General features: G+C 62.9%; 1 protein-coding gene across 1 annotated transcript in view; it reads right to left on the bottom strand.

Moving 5' to 3' along the window:
- Positions 1–13,415, bottom strand: part of PITPNM3 (PITPNM family member 3) — an 88,001-nt gene that overhangs the window by 16,393 nt on the left and 58,193 nt on the right. Inside the window, exons 5-10 of the mRNA XM_008270855.5 lie at positions 6,703–6,779; positions 6,171–6,406; positions 3,607–3,796; positions 3,072–3,194; positions 2,561–2,745; positions 153–325 (exon numbers count right to left, since the gene is read on the bottom strand). Coding sequence (XP_008269077.5) covers positions 153–325; positions 2,561–2,745; positions 3,072–3,194; positions 3,607–3,796; positions 6,171–6,406; positions 6,703–6,779 — 984 coding nt within the window. The remainder of the gene's footprint in view (positions 1–152; positions 326–2,560; positions 2,746–3,071; positions 3,195–3,606; positions 3,797–6,170; positions 6,407–6,702; positions 6,780–13,415) is intronic.

Genomic DNA, 13,415 nt, shown 5'->3' with positions numbered 1-13,415 from the left:
AACTGCCCCTCCCACTCTGCCCCCTTTTCTCTCCCCTCCCCCACCCCTCCCCCTCCCCCAAATCCCATGACCCTCCCCAGCCCCATCTCAAGGCCCTGCCGTGGTGGCCCAGTGAGGACGGCATCTCAGGCCATGGCCCAGGTCGCACTCACCATCCAGCCCGGGCAGCACCGTCCTCCGCATGGCCAGGACCAGGCCGAGGGGCGAGCCGAAGAGGAAGAAGTCGGACACGTCGAAGTCGAATCGGCCCAGGCTGACCTCGGGCAGCGGGGGCGCCCTGGCGGCGGGGAGCTCGGCCTCGTCTTTCAGCACACTGGAGTGGATGCTGTCGGGGGCAGAGGCAGGGCCGGCAGCTCAGGGAGGGCCCGAGCGGGTGCCGGAGGCTTGGAAGCAGAGCCCCCCGCGTGAGCGGGTGACAGCCTCAGCACCAGCCACCGTGGCCCAGCCCAGAGCCAGCCTGCTCCTCCTGCACAGGGCCACTGAGTAAATATTTTAGCCTGCGTGGGCCGTGCAGACTCCGTCACACACACCCCCGCCTGTGCCACCGCCGTGCTGAGAAAGCCGCCGAGGCGACACTTAAACACGCGCAGCTGTCTCGCTGAACAACTTTATTTGCAAACCACAGGCTGAGCACCTGAGAGCTCCCAGGTGTCCCCTCGCTGGCAGGCCCGCCCTGTCCTGCTGGTGTGGGCTTGGGCATGCGGAGAGCCCCTGCACTGGCTCCTGGAGAAGCCCAGCCGGGTCAAACCGCAGCCCCACTGGCCCGTGTCGGTTGTGCCAGGATGAGGGTTTCAGCCACGACTCAGGTTCCAGGCAACCCGCAGACACAGATGCAGGGGCAGGAAGCGTGGTCGCCCCGCCCCCAGCTGGCAGGCGGGGCAGAACTTGGGGAGAAAGACAGGAGATGCCCCGGGAGTCCAGCCAGGCCCCTGCCAGGGGCCCACTGCTCCAAAAAGAGCCCGCGCTGCGTTCGCGCCCTGCTGGCGGGAGCACATCTGCCAGGCTGAGCCCCGGCCTCTTGCAGGGCGAGCACCTGCCGGGGAGGACGGTGATGCTGGCGCTGAACAACACACACTGCACACAGAGCAGCCCCCCCCCCCCAACGCCAACCATTTAATTGACAAACAAACAGCCATCTGTCCCTGGGCTGGGCCAGCTCCCCAACGCCTTCCCTTTCCTGGCGCTCTGCAAATGTGGCGCTGCCCTAAAGGAATTTTCAAGGATGAACCAGAAATGCTGGGATCTTTCTGCCCGCACGCCTGCCTCACGTGGAGCTGCTCTCCCAAAGGGGAATCTGTGAGGAGAGAAAGCGCAAACGGGCGACATCTTTGATCTGGTCGTCTGCTCCCAGGAATCCATCGGTGGGAACCAAAGACAGAAGCTCTGTTCCAGCAGTCTCTGCAGGTGCCGGGAACAGTGACACCATCCAGCCTCGGACTGCACACACAGCTTCTTCCTACACACCTAGACCCGGATGAAGCCGAGGACATCCCGCTTCCCACGGAACACTTCCCTGGCATCACCGCCCTGAGCACTAAGGCCTCCAGGAAACAAAATCAGCGTTGGCCAAACACAAGCCCCGCGACCCTGCTGCTCCTAGGGCTGCCGTCCCTGGAACAGTGCCACTCGGACAGGCGTGTACTTTAAAACTTGGGAACTGCTTCTGGAATTTTCCATTCGATCTTTTCTGAGCACGGCTGACCACAGGTAACTGACACCCTAGAAAGTGAAGTCTCGGATAGGGAGATGGAGAGGCTACTGTGACCCTAAGAAATATGCTAATGCTTGCTCCCAAAGATGCCCACTGTGCAAGCTGGAGTGTCCAGGCACGGATACTAAGTACACTGTGGACTATTCCCTCAATAAAGTATATTGCCATCAAGGTTATGTGCCAAGTATTTTAATTATATGGAGAAAAGCTCACACTATAAAAGGTTTGGGATTTAAGTAGAACGATATGCCAAATAGATATGGAGAGAAAGCAGCCTAAAGCGCTGGCAGTGGTTCTCCCCGCGTGGTGGGACGACCTGTTTTCCAAATGCTGCCCGGACTGCATGGACTCAACATACAGGCGAGAGAGACGGGGTTGGGGGGCGACTGAAGCAGAGAGAGTTCTTCTGAGCTGCATCTCCGCTCAGTCCTCCTTTGTACCCTGCATGAACTGAGCCATTTACCCCACACTGGCGCACCAGCTGGGGCCCACCTCGCCTACCCACCACACTGGGGACCAGAGACCAGAAGGCAGGCCCTGGGTCCCCCACAACAGGCCGCACGGCCTTCCCACACCTTCCCAGGAATGAGAAGCACACGGCTGGGGAGGCTCCCAGCCTACCCCGTCTCTGCTAGTTCACCCAATCCCCTCCGTGAAGCAGTCTGGGCTGAAGAGGAAGAGGGGGCTCAGAGAGGTGGAGCGGCTGCCCCCAGACTTGCCGCCCGCCAGCCAGCCAGAGCAGGGACAGGGAAGCACGCCCCCAGGTCTCCCTGCAGGGCAGGCCTCGCAGGGAAGGGCCTTGCGCCACGTGCTCTCCGCCCTGGATGCTTTGGTGGAAAGGCCGGTCACCTGGAGAGGAAGGCGTGGTGCTGGGTGATGGCCTCGCAGTCGTAGGTGGAGGAGTCGCTCTGCTTCCGCGGCAGCGGCCTCTTGGGCTCAGCGGCCTCCGCCCCGCTGGACAGGTCAATGTTGCTCTTGCTGCGCCGCTTGCTGCCGGCCAGGCTGCAGTCCTCGTCCACCGCCCCCGGGGCGTCCTGCGGAGCCGGGCAGAGACGGGGGCCCGGCCGTTACCAAGACCCCGGGCCCAGCCCCGGCCCAGGCCAACATGAACCCCTTCCGCGCCAAAAGGCACGCGGAAGCCCCCGCGCGCGCTGCCTCCTACAGCCCCAAAGACAGGAGGCCGGTGGGCCAGCCTCCTGCTGGCCTCATTCTCCAGCTATACTCCCGGAGGAGTCCCTGTGTGCGTCCCGGTGCCAACATGAAGGACAGCACCAATTCCCGCCCCCCACCCCGGGTGGGGCAAGGGGCGGGCTCCCAGGGACACAGACCCCGCCCCGCCCCGCCCCGCCCCTGCCCGCACCTGCGTGCTGCTGATGCTCCCCTTGCGGCTGCTGCTGCCGGGACTGTCCCCCGAGGGCCCCGCGCTGTAGCAGATGGCGTCGAAGGCCAGGAGGCCGCCCACACAGTCCCCGATGAGACACACCTGGAAGAGGCAGAGCTGGGGCTGCAGGCCTGCCCCCCTCCCCCGCCAACCCCCACCACACCCAGCAGGAGCAGAGGGTACCCATCCAGCCAGAGACCAGGGAAGGAGCTGTCCTGGGAGGCACCACGTGGGGTGCTCCTCCAGGGGGTCAAGGGTTAACCTCGGCCTGGGGGGCCAGCCTAAGCTGGCCATCCGGCTCAAGCCAGGGACCAGCGTGGGCTCCAAATGAACACTCCAATCGTCGTCCTCAGTTTTCCTATCTGTAAAATGAGGGCAAACCCCAAGAACTTGAAAGCCTCCTGCGATCTCAGATGCTCTGGTTCCAGAATGGTCTGTGTGGGTCCCCCCGGGGCAGGGCCCAGCCTCTGTCCCAGCGCAGGCTGGGCCGGGTCGGGCAGCCAGGCTGTCCTACCTGCCCACTGAAGCCAACGCCGTCAGCGGACCTGAGGAACTCCGTGTACACCTGGTTGGCTCGCTCGATGACAGTGGCGACAGCATCCTGGTACTGCGGGGAGGAGATGGCCAACAGGGGCAGGGCGGCCAGAGGGACATGGTCCTGGCTGTGGCTGAGGCAGCCCTCGTCGTGGCTGTAGGGGTTCAGGCTGCAGACAGGGGCCCAGGGTAAGCCCAGCTGGGACCAGGCCAGAGGGCAGGGTTGGGGCTGAGGACCGGGTAGAAGACAGCACCTGCTGGCCAGGCATGGGGTCCTCGGCCCCAGGGACCCTAGAGGAATCCCCGGGCAGGAGCTGTGTGTGTCAGAGCCCAGGCGGCAGTGGGGGCAGGGACCCGAGCCTGTACTGAGTCCCCGGTGTCCATTCCTGGGGTCTCCTGCAAGAACAATGTCCTCTTGCCCTCTTCTGCGTGCCCCCAAGGACACCCCAACTGTGGGGGATGGAAGCAACTGAGGAGCCAGTTGGCAGCGGTCAGGGCAGGGGCCTGTCCTCACGGCAGACTTCCTGGAGGAGGTGGGCTTGGCTGCCAGGCATGGGGATCCCGAGGTGATCACAGCTCAGAGGCTGTGCACCCACGCCGTGTTCACTGTGTGGGGCTCCCCCAGCTCTGGGGGACATCTGTGACTACGGAGAGGGCTAGGAGGGCGGGTCCACCCACGTACTCACCCCTGGGGCTCCTCTGGACTTTGCAGAGGCGCTCCTCACTCCCTGTCTTCCCACCAGGAAGTCCCTCCCTCCCGCCCTCCCCGGGCAGCTCGGATCCACGAGACCCCCCCCCCCCGCCAGGAGCCCGCCCTGCCTTCTCCACCTGTCTTGGTTCTGTCCCCTGGGGCTTCTGTCCCAGAGGCACTGCAGAGCGAGGTTCCCCCCAACCCAGGCCCAGAGCCTGCCCATCCCCCATAGTCCAAGGGTGACGTAGGGCCCAGGGTCGGGGACCCTCCAGATCTGGGGCACGCAGCAGAATCCCCACGGAGTGCAGGGCCAGCCCCACCAACCATTCCTCATCTCAAAAGAGCTCAAATTGGAGGAAACAGCTTCAACCGGAGCCAGAGAGATTTTAATTAGCTGGGAACACACTCCTTCCCAGCAGTGACGGTGGCTGATTGATGGGCCTGGCCGGGGGCTGCCTGGGGGTCAGGTAAGCTCCTGGTCACCGTTCCCTCAAGTGGCCTGGCCATCTGTCTTCCCAGAGACAGGTGTGACCCAGCTCTGGAGGTCAGAAGGCATGGGGGCCGGGGTAGGGGGCGGTTGGCGAGAGAGGAGGGTCCTGAGACTGATTTTGAAGCAGCACAGTTAACTCCGGGATCGTCTGGGCTCCGCCATCCGCTCAGCGGATGCCCGCTGCAGAGCGGGCGGCCAAGATGCAGATTCCAGGGCTCCTCCCCCTCCTGACTGGGCCTCTGCAGGGGCCGGGGGGCGCTGCCGGACATCCCCACCAGGGATCTGGGACGCGAGCTACTGACCTAAGCCCCTTCCCGCCTTCTAGCTCTGAGCGCTGCCCCGTGGGGGTCCCAGGGACACAGATCACCCACCCGGTGCGGGCAGAGAGGGGACTGCGCCTCAGTGCCGCATCTGACGGACAGCACCGGCTCCCGCTCTCCGGGGGCCCTGGGAGCTGCCCACATAGCCCAGCTCTCTCAAATGGGAGCTCTGGCAGAGTCGTGCTGGGGGAGGGGCCGGGGGGCAAGGACCTTCCTCCCTTCCCCAACTCACAGGGCTGCCAGCTTCCAGCTTCCCGGCCCAGCGAGTGAGGCCCTTGTGACACAGGTCGGCGATGAGGAGCCCGTGTGTCCGGCTGGCTCCACACACCTGGCACTGGGGGAGCTGGGGGTGGGACCTAGGCCCCAGAGGAGCCCCTGCTCTCTTGGTTTGTCCCCCAGGCATCGAGCGGTCACCAGGGGCTGCCCTTGACATCCTGCCCTCCTCCTCACTGACAGGGAGATGCCAGCGAGCAGCGCCGGAGGCCGCTGATGCCAGTCCCAGGCGGGGTGTCCCCACACGCTCTGCTTTCCATGCACACCAGCGTGCAGGGGCCTCACCCCAGCTCCAGAGCTGCTCCTCACTGTTATCACCCCCATTTTACAGATGAGGAAACTGAGGCAAGGAGAGGTGAAACAGTTTTCCCCGGGTCTCTAATCCAGGCCGGTAAGAGGCCACACATTTCACCCTGTTATACACTCAGAAGCCGCCTCCTCCAGGGAGGCTTCCCTGGCCCTCTCCCTGTGGCACAGGGTCCTCTTGGGCTATAAGCCTGTGACCCGCTTTCCCCTCTGGCTCCATTTGCTGGGTGGCCCCGGGGGAAAATGCTGAACCCCTCAGTGCCTCTGTTTCCCTCTCTGGGCCAGCGAGCACAGGAAGTGGATCTAAGTTACTAAGGGACGGGACCCGGCACCACCCAGCTCTGGGCAGAGACTCCACCAGGGACGGCCCTGGTGGGCCAGGAGCTGTGATGGGCCACAGAGGCTTCGGCGGGCACCCACCGGCCCCCCAGGTGCCCCTCCCCCACCAGCCGGGCGGGACTCACTTGGAGACGAGCGAGAAGGCCTCGGAGCAGATGGCCGGGCAGGGCACGAGCTTGATGAGGATGTGGCCCAGGGCCGCGGGGAAGTGGGCACGCGTGACCTTCTCCAGCACGGAGCCGAAGGTGCGGATGTCAGCGGCCTTGCACGCGGGGTCCCCGGCGCCCGTGTCCAGGATGTTGCCGCCGTGCAACACCAGCAGGAGCACGTGGGTCCTGCAGGAGCGCTGCGGGCAGCCTTCCTGCGGGGGGCAGCGGGGGGGACAGAGACGGGCGGGTGGCAGAGGATGGGCGGGACCGCAGCCAGGGAAGCAGGCGCTGTGCCCGGCCTGCTCAGCTCCCACCACAGCCCCGGAGGACGGAGCCACCAGTGCATTCCAAGTGAGGGGCACAGGCTCCCAGGAGGGTCAGAGCCTCGGTGGATGTTCCAGGGGAGCCTGGAGGCCAGGCACACGCCCGGAGCCACAGAGGGGCCAGGCAGCCAGGGGCTCATCCCGAATCCCGGCGACAGGGCGGGGCCCTCGCAAGCCCGGCTCACCTCGCTGTCCTCATGGATCTCGATGCTGCCCTGGGCCGGGAACTTCTGCCTTCTCAAGGAAACCCGGTACAGCTCTCCTGCACGGGGACAGAACTGCCCTTGCAGCGGCCGTCCACGCCTGGGGCCCCGATTCCAGTCTGGAGCTCGGGCGAGTCAGCCCGGCCAGTCCCCTGCCTCTGAACGCCACACTGCACAGAACCCTCTCTTCTCCCAAGGGAAGGAAGAGGTGCAGAGGCAGGCCGGGGGGGGAGGCTGACCCTGCAGCAAGGAGGGGTGTCGGAGGGAGGAGCCACCCTGCTGTCCCTCGCCAAGGACAGCTGCGGCCATGCGAGCAGGCGAGGACCTCCGCGATTGCAGGCTGAGGCCCCAAAGTCAGCTGGGTGATGGTTCATTCCTTGTCACCTTCACTGAGCTCGGGGTGCCCAGCTGAGGCGTGTCTGCGAAGGGCTTCTGGGAGGGGTAGCGTGGCATCAGTAGGCGAGTGAAGAGGGGCCGCCCTGGACACCAGTGTGCAGCACAGCTCGGTGGAGACGCCTGCGGCCACCATCATAAGCCCAGCTCCAGTGCCAGCCACTCCACTTCCCATCCCGCTCCCCGCTGAGGCACCTGGGAAGGCAGAGGATGATGGCTCAAGAACTCGGGCCCTGCCACCCTCGTGGGAGACCTGGATGGAGGCTTTGGCTCCTGGTTTTGGCCTGGTCCAGCCCTGGCTGTTGCAGCCATTTGGGAAGTAAACTAGTGGATGAAAGATCTCTCGGCCGGCACCGCAGCCCACTAGGCTAATCCTCTGCCTTGCGGCGCCAGCACACCAGGTTCTAGTCCCGGTCGGGGCGCCGTATTCTGTCCCAGTTGCCCCTCTTCCAGGCCAGCTCTCTGCTGTGGCCAGGGAGTGCAGTGGAGGATGGCCCAAGTGCTTGGGCCCTGCACCCCATGGGAGACCAGGATAAGTACCTGGCTCCTGCCATCGGATCAGCGCGGTGCACCGGCCACGGTGGCCATTGGAGGGTGAACCAACGGCAAAGGAAGACCTTTCTCTCTGTCTCTCTCTCTCACTGTCCACTCTGCCTGTCAAAAAAAAAAAAAAAAAAGATCTTTCTTTCTCTCTGCTTTCCAAATAAATTAATTACTTTTTGCAAAAAAAATTAATAATAATAAAGGTTGTCCCACCCTTACCAATGTGGACAGTCATTTCTCCATCTACTGAGGACACAGAACGAACAAGAAGCAGAATCACCAGTCTCCTTTCCCTTCCCTTTTTTATTTATGTGAAAGGCAGAGGGATAGTGAAAGACAGACAGAGAGAGATCTTCCATCTACTGGTTCACTCCCCAAATGGCCATAACAGCCAGATCTGGGCCAGGCCGAAACCAGGAGCCCAGAACTCCATCCAGGTCTCCCACATGGGTGCAAGGGCCCAAACACTCAGGCCATCATCTGCTGCTTTCCCAGGCCATTAGCAGAGAGCTGGATCAGAAGCAGAGCAGGAGCCAGTGCTGTGGCGTAGTGTATGGGCAGCGGTTCAAGTCCTGCCTGCTCCACATCCAATACAGCTCTCTGCTGTGGCCTGGGAAAACAGCAGATGATGGCCCGAGTCCTTGGGCCCCTGTACTCCTGGCTTAAGATCGGCACAGCTCTGGCTGCTGCAGCCATCTAGGGAGTGAATCAGCGGGTGGAAGACTTTCCTCTCTCTCTCTCTCTCTCTCTCTCTCTCTGCCTCTGCCTCTCTGTAACTCTGCCTTTCAAATAAACAAACCTTTAAAAAAAGAAGAAGAGGAGGAGGAGGAGGAGCAGTCAGACTTGAGCCAGTGCCTATACAGGATGCCGGCATTGTACATGGGGCCTTAACCCACTGCACCACGACGCCAGCCCGGCCCCTCTTCCTGCCCGGGACATCAGCACTTCTGGTTCCCTGACCTTCAGACGGACCGAGGTCCACACTGCCGGCTCCTCTGGTTGCCGGGTCTTTGGACCTGGCCTGGATCTACACTGCTGGCTTCCCTGGGCGCTCAGCAGGCAGACGGCAGCCTGCTCAGGTGTGAGAGCAAGTCCCGTAACAAAGCTCCCTGTCCATCTCTCGCTGTATCGCCAGACACCCCCGACTAGCACAGCTGGGAAAACACTGAGGAAGCTACCAGGGAGACAGCAAGACAGGGCGCCGCGGGGAAGGCAGCATCAGCCACAAGCTCTGGGCTGATGCCAGCCACTGCCAGAAATGCCGTGCACACTCCCGCCAGCTGCCCAGGTCTGACACCCCCTTCCAGGAAGCCCTCCCTGAACCCTTACTTCTCTAACACAGTGGGGAGGGAAGCACAGCCCACCAGTCCCGAGCTGTGATAAAGGTTTATGGGAGCACAGCCAGGTTCGCTCATCTGCATTTTGCCCGCAGGAGCTGCCCAGAGACCATCAGCCCGTGAGGCCTGAGAAGTTCAGAGTGGGGCTTCGCAGGGGAGACGACCACCTGTGGGCTCACACTTTGGTGCCAGCTCTTAGACTCCAGGTGCAGAGAGACCTCAATTCCATCCAACAGCCACGCCCACCCAAATGAGTCTGTCTTCCCTTCCATCCTCCCTCACACCCTCTCCCTCTTCCCTCATGAGCCGGCCGTGACTTCCTGTGTGTGCGGCTTGTTTGCTTCCACTGACGGGGAGCTCACTCATCTCCAAAAGCAGCCTGCTGCAGACCAGGGTGATCCCTTCCCTCTTCACACGCCCCTGTGAACCTGCCATCCCCCCTGGGAGTCCCATCTGGGGAAGGTCCTTCCCAGCGGCTCCAGGGGCAACTGTGGCCAACCTATGTCACCAACCCCTGAGCCACTGCCAGCACCGGGGAGGGCACCCCACTGGGAACTCCGCGGGAGAAGCCATCCTCATAGATGCACCCCTGGGCCACCAGGAACTGCCCTGGGGGGCTCCACGCTGCCCACACGGGCAGGAAATCATTTCCTGGACGATGGAGGGGAAAACTCGATGAGAGCCTGGCTCTGCCCAGGAACTCACGCTCCTTCCAGCAGCTCGGCCTGCCCCGCCTGATTCCCTACACATGGGAGACTTTGCCCTGGGCTCTACAGGAGGGGCCCTCAGCCCGGGCCTCAGGACCCCAGCACAGCACAAGAAGACAGCGATGACTCGGGTTAACTGAGCACTTACTACGTGCCAGGACCTTCCTGGTTTACTGATGCCATCTCCCTAGAGTCCTCACTGGCTCCCTCGGGGTCTGGATGCTTTTGAGGCAGACGAGCCCCGGTCGCTGGCTCTAGGCCTCACAGCGAGTAAGGGTGAGGGACAGAGCTGGCATGAGAAGCCAGGTCCCACAGAGGACTGCGTTTGGCCCAGTGCTGCCCTGCCCTTCCCACCGGCACAGTTTCCAGTGAGGACCAGCGGGCCCACAGCCCGGGAAGGCTCTGGTCCGTCTCACTGCCCCGACACCTCTTTCTTGGACAGAGGGCAGACGCTGAGAGGGGCTTCCCCAAGACACAGCCAGCCACATGCGGGGTCTCTGCAGCTGAGAGTGGGAAGGGGCATGGGCAGAGCGGGGGACACAGGGATGGAGCCTGGCACAACCCTTCACTTCTGGGGCATGGACTGGGGGCCGGCACTCTGGCATAGTGGGTAAAGCAGCCGCCTGCGGTGCCCTCATCCCATATGGGCGCCGGTTCGAGTCCCGGCTGCTCCACTTCCAATCCAGCTCTCTACTGTGGCCTGGGAGAGCAGTGGAAGATGGCCCAAGTCCTTGGGCCCCTGCACCCACGTGGGAGACCTGGAGGAAGCTCCCGGCTTTGGATTGGCCCAGCTCCCGCTGCTGCAGCCAAAGTAAATCTTTAAAAAAAAAAAAAATCCTGGACTTTGGAGCCCGAGGTTAATCCTTGGCTCATAGCATCTGTGCCTCAGTGTCCTGATCCGGGGTGTGGGACACTAACAGTCCCGACCTCAGAGAGCAGCGCCCAGGGTGCATGAGGCCACCCCCCCCCCCAGGCTCAGGAAGGGCAGCGCGCATACGCAGTGTCCTAGGCGCTGGCTGCTGAGGTCCGCATCATCATCATCATCATTGCTATCCTCACGGGACCCTGGGGGCACGGGGCTGGGGCCACAGCTGACGAGACGCAGCCACAGTCCGGTGGGAGCATCACTGCCTCCCCGGTCCCTGACGCGCCGCCGGATCCTTGCCTGAGCCTTGGCAGGCTCCCGGCCCGGCTGTGCTGGCTGCTGGCTTGCAATGTGCTTACAGGATTAGACGCTGTCGTTGCCACAAATTACCATAGCCAGGCTATAAATAAGTCGCAGGGAAGGCTGAGGGTCCTGCTGCCTCCCAGAGGAGGGGGCCGGCCCTGCACCCCCGCTGATGACCCAGACCCACAAACGCCCACACCCTGGATCTGCCTGCAGCCTGCTCCGGTGGGGTCCACGCCACATGCCAGACACCAAGGTGCGGATGGGAGCCAGGGGCCAGAGACCGGGCAGGGCTGTCCTTGCCAGCCCTCAGCCCTCCCCTGTGGCCCACACAGATGGGGGCACAGCATCACCTCTCAGTGCAAGGGAAGCCAGCAGTGGGGGAGGCAGGCGGGGAGACCCAGGCTGCTGGGGGAGATTCTGGCCCAGGCAGCGCTCACGGACAGGCGGGAACCCGCAGCCTTGGCAGGGGCCTCAGCGGAGGAACAGAGATCAGCCTCATGGCCGCCTTGCCTGTTTCTCCCCCCCACAGCTCTGCTCTGCGGATAAACAGGCTCTCCCGCCACAGTGACGGAGGCCACTGACTGCCTGTCCCACAAGGCGAACTCTTCCTTGCCTCTTTTCATGCTGAGACCGATGCCTGGTAAGTTCTTCTGTCTCTTGAAGACTGGGAAACTCCTACGTGTCCTGCAAAACCCTGCTCAGTTGTCACCACCTCTGGGACACCTTTCCAGATCTCTCTACGTAGAGAAGGTAATCCCTCAGCACACCTATTGCTGTGAGATGGCTTGTCAGTTTCCCCATTAGACTGTGGGCCCCTTGAGAGCAAGCCTTACTCCTCTCCTGTACCTCCCACAGCATTTTTGGGAGATGTTTGGTAGTGACAACCCCAGGATGCACACACCACAGGGCACGTCATCTACTGGGAAGCAGATTTCTAGAAAGCCCCCAGGGGACCTGGAATCTGGAACTCTGCGAGTTCTGGAGCAGCCTGGCCAGGGTCTATGGCTCTGCCGGCAGGTGGGAAGCCCCGTAGGGGGCCCCCAGGACCTGTTGTCAGGCTATCAGTTTCTTCCCTGGTGCTCATCTGGCTGGCGTGGCCCTGCTCGGGCTGGGTGCCCGTGGAGTCTGGATTTGGCCTGGGCTGGCGAGCCCGCGGCTGTTTCTGTGACGACGTCTTGGGAGCGAGCAGCTTTGAGGCAGGCCCCCTCCCATTGTGCAAGCTCCCGGCCCCCTGCCAGCTCCAGCGCCGGGACCCGGGTACCACCCGGCTCCCAGGCTGCCTCTGCCGCTGAAGAATGGAGGCTATTTTTGTTTAATCACAGCCTTGGGAAGGCACAAATCATGAGCTTCCTCCCTTCTCATTACCCACGCACCACGCCGCTCTTGAGACAAAAGCCAAGGTCGCTGCCCACGCGCCCCCTGTCCTCAGCAAAGCGAGCTGCCCCCAGCACGGCTGAGGGTCCGGCTGTCCTTCACCCTCTCGTCACCAGCTACTGGGGTCCCCGGCAGGGAGGGTCCCGGGGTGCCTCCTGGCCATGGCAGACCCCCCCATGTCACCCTCCATCCCACGAGCCCCTTTCCAATCACTGCCACCTCTGTGAGTCCCCCGGGGCCAGCTGAGCCGAGCTGGGCCTCCCTGGAGACCACGTGGCCTGTCTCGAGAAGCACCCGTGAGGTCTCTAATCCTCCCTGAGCCCGAGGAGGCACAGAGCGAGCCGAGGCAGAAACACACAAGGGCTTTTGTCGGATTTTTTTTTTTTTTTTTTGCATGAACCCAACAGCTTTGGTATCTTGCTTGCTCTGGAGTGGGATGTACGAGATGCACCTTGCGAGTACTGGAGCCTCGCTCAGACAGCAAGCGGGCACCGCGGCCCACAGCCCAGCCCCCACAGGGAGAAAACACACACGGGGGGGGGGGAGAGGCCACGGAAAGGGAGCCCCCCGGCTGGAAAATGCTCGCCTTCCGCACCTCCTCCTCCCACCCCAACCAGAGCCTTTGCCTCCGGCTCCTGGAGGATCAGGCAGTCCCAGGAGGCTGTCCACAGCAGCCCGATATGAGTTCCAGCCCCCGTGCTTGCAGAATGAGAGCCCAGGGCCCCAGCAGGACCCACAGGCACCACAGGGGTGGGAAGCCTCGCCTGGACTTTGCAACATGGATGATTCCCGCGAGCGAGCTTGGAGTTCACACCCAGGCAACTCTCGGTGCAGATGAACGACCCCGTGTCTCAGGGGGCCCCGGAAAAGGCAGCAGCAGCCCCACGGACTCTCTGCGGGGTCCCCTTGGAGCAGAATCATGCCCACTTCCTCCCTGGAGGCCTGGAGCTCCAGGAGACACAGAGGCCTCGCGCATCGGGAAAGGAGAGAGACACCAGCAGGTGTATCTGCGCAGACAGCCCACAGCGGCCACACAGCAGCTCACCGACTGTGAGCTCATGAACGGGGGCCGGCCGGCAGCCCCGTGACACCTGTGCCCCCGCCCCAGTGCTCGCTCTCTGCTCTCAAATAAAAGTTGAAAATAGGAGCCACTGGTATTTCCCCAGCAGA

The sequence above is a fragment of the Oryctolagus cuniculus genome, chromosome 17, assembly GCF_051225735.1.
Source record: "Oryctolagus cuniculus isolate XC-2025 breed Fujian yellow rabbit chromosome 17, ASM5122573v1, whole genome shotgun sequence".
NCBI classification, from domain to species: domain Eukaryota; kingdom Metazoa; phylum Chordata; class Mammalia; order Lagomorpha; family Leporidae; genus Oryctolagus; species Oryctolagus cuniculus.
Note: the sequence above shows the minus strand (reverse complement) of the source record. Positions and strands in the feature narration are given on the sequence as shown.